Below are 4732 nucleotides of genomic sequence, written 5' to 3' on the forward strand. Positions count from 1 at the left end.
CCATTATCTTCGCTTCAACAAAGCACCACGTCTGTTTGGATGCGCTCGTTGCTGAAGCTTGTGCAATACGAGAAGCCTGCATGGCTGCCCATCATGCTAAAATCCCTGAAGTCATTTTCGAATCTGACTGCCTTGAGGCGATTACTTTCATTAACATCCCAAACGGAACTATTGACTGGAATGTCAAAACTATCATTGGGGATATCAAAAAATTCTGGGGTCTTTGGCCAAAATGGCGCTTCAAGTTTATCTCAAGGAACGCCAACTTCGCCTCACATAATCTTGCAGCATGGGCTTTCTCTTCTTTTTGGACCGGTTTTATTCCTCTTAATATTTTACCTGTCTCTTGTTTTTGCGACGGTGGCTTTCCCATCGTAGACTGTTGTAATTTCTCTTTCCCGTATTAATATATTTTAATTATCAAAAAAAAAGGTCCAGCTACGATAAGCATGACATCAATTGACTTCGCCCTTACGGAGCCGCAACCCATTTGCCTTTTTTCTTTCATCGGGTTATTATAGTCAATTGCTATGGTCCCAAAACCAACTAAATAATTAAATAATAATAATAAAAAAATAATAATAAATTAACGGTTCATAATTTACTTCTCAAAAATCTCTTCGTGCTTCCAAGTTCTAAATTGAATTCCCAATCGAATAATATAATCCCAAAATGTACTCCAAATCTTGTAAATTATGACATCATAAAATTTTAATTTACATAATTTTATTTACCTGCACATAAGGGTAGAAATAGGAGGAAATGCATTGAAAATGGCTTTTCGCAAAAAAAATCCAAAATTTTTATTCGGAAGTAAAAAATGGGTTCCAATTTCCGTTCCAAAAAAATCGGAATGCGAAAATTCATTCCGATTTTGGAATGCCATGGAATCGGGCGAATTTTAGAAATTTTGGAAATTACATTAGTTTACAATCTCTTGTTTCAAATTCGGATATAATGGAAATTTTCGCAATATTTTTCTATTTTTTTGTTTATAATTTTGCAGAAAAATACAAGAAACTCCAAAAGAAAGTTCGACAAAATGCAATAAATAAAAACACATGTAAGAACAACAAATTGAAACATTGATTTTCTTATAAGGAAGAAATGTAACATTAAGTTTATGATACAAATTAATTTTTCTAAGGTCTTAAAATTTACTTGACCCTTCGGTATTTATATTTTTGATATAAAATATAACATAAGTTATATTATGGAATTACAAAATATACCATAATTATATTATTTATTTCGAAAAAAACATACAAATATTTGGAACTAAAATCGGATCACAAATCGGATTTTCTAGTACCATTCCAATTCCGGTCTAAATAAATTCGGAAGAATTGGAAATCATAATGAAAAATACAATTTCCAAATTTGGATATATTGATATCGGAATTCCCAGAATTCGGAAATTCTATTCCGATTTACACCCCTACATGTGCATAAGTATTAAGATAACTAGCTAAATGCCCCCAAATTCTGAAACGCATACAAATAAGGACAAACATACTCTCATATTTTGCAATAGACCCTTACAACTAATTAATTCAACTCTAATTCTATTCACTCACACCTTAAGTATCTTAATCCAACTTTGAGTACAAAGCTTAATTAGTTAATAATTCAACTTAATTAGGTAATTCAACACCTGAATTTGCTAAACAATTCTATGATGGAAAAAAAACATACATACATACATAAAATTCATTAGTGTACCAAATTAAAGACAAAAAAAACAGAGCAACATAGTCCAACAATTCTAGAGAGAGAATAAGGCGTTGAGGATTGGTTTTTTAACAGCTACGGTTATTCCCATAAAAACCTATGCTCTTGAAAAAAAACACTAGGGGGTGGGGTGGGGGGTGGGGGAGCAATTTAAATATTATTATTTTATTAATAACATTTGCAAAAAAAAATGCGTCAAAGAAGGAGATTGAGTCTAGTTCACGCCAATTGTTTCTCTCTCTAGCTCCTCTCTCTCTCTCTCTAAAACATATTTTCCCAATTATTTTATTCCCACACCTCTCCTCCTATTACCTTCCTCATCAACATCTCGATTTACTATAAAACAAGTCTCACTTCTAATTTTCTTGTACTAGTGGTTTCTTGTTCTTGTACAATATCAAAAATACATACATAAATACATACATGTATGATGTATACATACACATGTGTGTCTCTATATATATACTTGTCCACTTTTTCTGATGGTTTATTATAAGAGCTAGTACTATAGTGCACGACTTTCACGAACTCATAACCACTTAGTTTTTTTTTTCTTTCTTTCTTTCTTTTTTTTTTAAATGGAGAAACTCAACCCTGTGAAAAATGGCGGTGCTCTGAGATTGCCACCTGGATTCAGATTCCACCCCACTGATGAAGAGCTCGTGGTACAATACTTGAAGCGCAAGGTCCAATCATCCCCCTTGCCTGCTTCTATTATCCCACATGTTAATGTCTGCAACTCTGATCCATGGGATTTGCCAGGTTTCTTTTTTTTTTTTTTTTTTTTTAATTAATTAATTTTTTTCCCAAATTTTTTTTTTGAGCAATTATAATAATAATAATTTGGTAAACAACAGGTGATTCAGAGCAAGAGAGGTATTTTTTCAGTAAAAGAGAGGTGAAATACCCGAATGGGAACCGGTCGAACCGGGCCACCGGGTCGGGTTACTGGAAGGCAACCGGGTTGGACAAGAAAATTGTGAGCTCCAAAAATAATGAAGAAATAATTGTAGGGATGAAAAAGACACTTGTTTTCTACAGAGGGAAGCCTCCAAAGGGCTGCAGAACTGACTGGGTTATGCATGAATTTCGCCTCACTACTCAACAAATACAACCCAATAATTTATCCCTCCAGGTAATCAATTTTTTTTTTTTTTTTTTTTCATAATTTTAATCCATAATATATAAATTAGTTGCACCTCGATAAATTAATACCCTCGTTTAAATAGTATTTTTGTCGGTTCTAATTTGGTGGGAACGTGGTAAATTATTAAGTCGATAATTTAATATTTCGCCGAATTAATATAATTTTTCTAGTCCCGACTGTATTAATTTATTGCAGTACTGAGTGAATGGGTTAAATTGCAGGAGAATTGGGTACTTTGCAGAATAGTATTGAAGAGGAGGAATAATAAGAAGAATGGTGATGACGTGGATGCGAGTAATTCGGGTCGGGTTTATTACGATTTTATGGGGAAGGAGAGGGATGCTGATTTGACGAATTCGAGTTCGGGTTCGAGTGGGATTACGGAGATTTCGAACCGAAATGAATCGGATGATAACGAAGAAAGCAGCAGCAGTTGCAGCACTACTTTTAGAAGGAAGGAATTTCCTTAAATGAAATGGATAAAAAAAAATTATCCACTAATTAAAATTTAGATTTTCTTCAGGCAATCAATCATCAATCCCTTTTTTTTAAGATTAATAACCTTTGAACACCTCTGTCACTTCTTGAGAAAATGGAAAGAACAAAAAGAAAAAAAAACAGAGGAGAAGGGGATTTAAATGGTAGTTTAAATTGTTTTTTTTTTTTTTTTTTTTTTAATGTGATGTTAGAAGGTGATTTGTGTGTTGTTTTCTTGCACTAATTCACCACCTGTTGTCCCCACAATCTTTTTACAGTTTCACTGTTTCGCAACCATAAAAAGGTAATTTTATTTTTCTGCTATTAAGTTGCATGCAAAAGCAATAAGATTGGAAGAAAAGTTGTGAGAAAAAGTTAAGTTAAAGAGGGAAAAAGAGGGTGACGACCATGTGCAAACATTCAATTCTAGTTTAATACATAGACTTTGATCTTTTGTCTAAAAGAAGGGTAAAAGGGGTAAATTGCAGCAGCGGATGAAGTCAAATTACGAAAAAACTACTTATGTTTGGATAATTACAGTCACTCATCAATTATGAATTTTCTTATACTTCCATCTTGGGGTATCAAATTCAGTGGAATTTTCTAGATTATGTGGAATATTCTCCACTTTGTTCCCGTTTTACCCCATTCGAGCTCCACGTTTTGAGAAAAGATTATCATAAGATGTGTGTCTCTCTTAGCTTGTAAATATCAGTGTATTTTTGCACAAAAACGAGTACAAACTAAAAAACATTCAACGAAATCTACTAGATTACGTTGAATTTCGCACCATAAAGGTGGACATTAAAGAAGACTCCTAGTTTGAGGGATGGTTGTAATTACTCAAACATGAGGGATGTTTTCGTAATTTGACCTTACCTCAAGGGGTGGCTGTAATTTACCCGAAAAAAGACATTCACCAAGAACAAAAATACAAACGGTCGTGTAGATATTACATCGATTGTAGTTAATGTGTAAAATACATATTTAATATAAACCCAAGGTAAACGAATGAAGTTTACTAGATAGTAAATCACCGTGGATCTGCATACAATCATACACATATATATACTATATATATACACGTGGATACGTGTAAAACATGTATTGGACGATGCATATACGAATAAACCAACAAGAACATAATCTTGGCAAAATCAGTGTATCGTTTTCGAATGAGGTTCACAAGAACCTCAAAAAGGCAAATTTTATAAGGAATCAAATTCCATGTCTCTCAATCACTGTACAATCTCAATTTTAAACCTCGAAATATTTTCGAAAATTGCCGAAGAAAGAAGCTTTTGAAAATACAGCAAAATTCTTGAAAACCAAACAATTTTTCTTTCTTGCAAAAATTAATTCTTGCAAGTAATTAAA

The 4732-nt window shown here is 33.0% G+C and overlaps 1 protein-coding gene across 1 annotated transcript; it reads left to right on the forward strand.

Moving 5' to 3' along the window:
* Window positions 1-1911: 1911 nt before the first annotated feature.
* NAC083 (NAC domain containing protein 83) lies at window positions 1912-3677 on the forward strand. The gene is made up of 3 exons (XM_012992345.2): window positions 1912-2493; window positions 2589-2866; window positions 3100-3677. Exons 1-3 carry the CDS (start codon window positions 2310-2312, stop codon window positions 3346-3348), a joined length of 711 nt encoding a protein of 236 aa, XP_012847799.1. The 5' UTR covers window positions 1912-2309; the 3' UTR covers window positions 3349-3677.
* The last annotated feature ends 1055 nt before the right edge of the window (window positions 3678-4732 follow it).

Source organism: Erythranthe guttata, chromosome 11, assembly GCF_056151865.1.
Source record: "Erythranthe guttata isolate IM_541 chromosome 11, IM_541, whole genome shotgun sequence".
Taxonomy (NCBI): domain Eukaryota; kingdom Viridiplantae; phylum Streptophyta; class Magnoliopsida; order Lamiales; family Phrymaceae; genus Erythranthe; species Erythranthe guttata.

Excerpts from the sequence above, each read along its gene's own strand:
- NAC083 (XM_012992345.2), top strand. The coding sequence starts at position 2,310 with ATGGAGAAACTCAACCCTGTGAAAAATGGCGGTGCTCTGAGATTGCCA. Across the intron at positions 2,494-2,588 it reads TGATCCATGGGATTTGCCAG|GTGATTCAGAGCAAGAGAGG; the intron begins GTTTCTTTTTTT and ends GGTAAACAACAG. Across the intron at positions 2,867-3,099 it reads CCAATAATTTATCCCTCCAG|GAGAATTGGGTACTTTGCAG; the intron begins GTAATCAATTTT and ends GTTAAATTGCAG.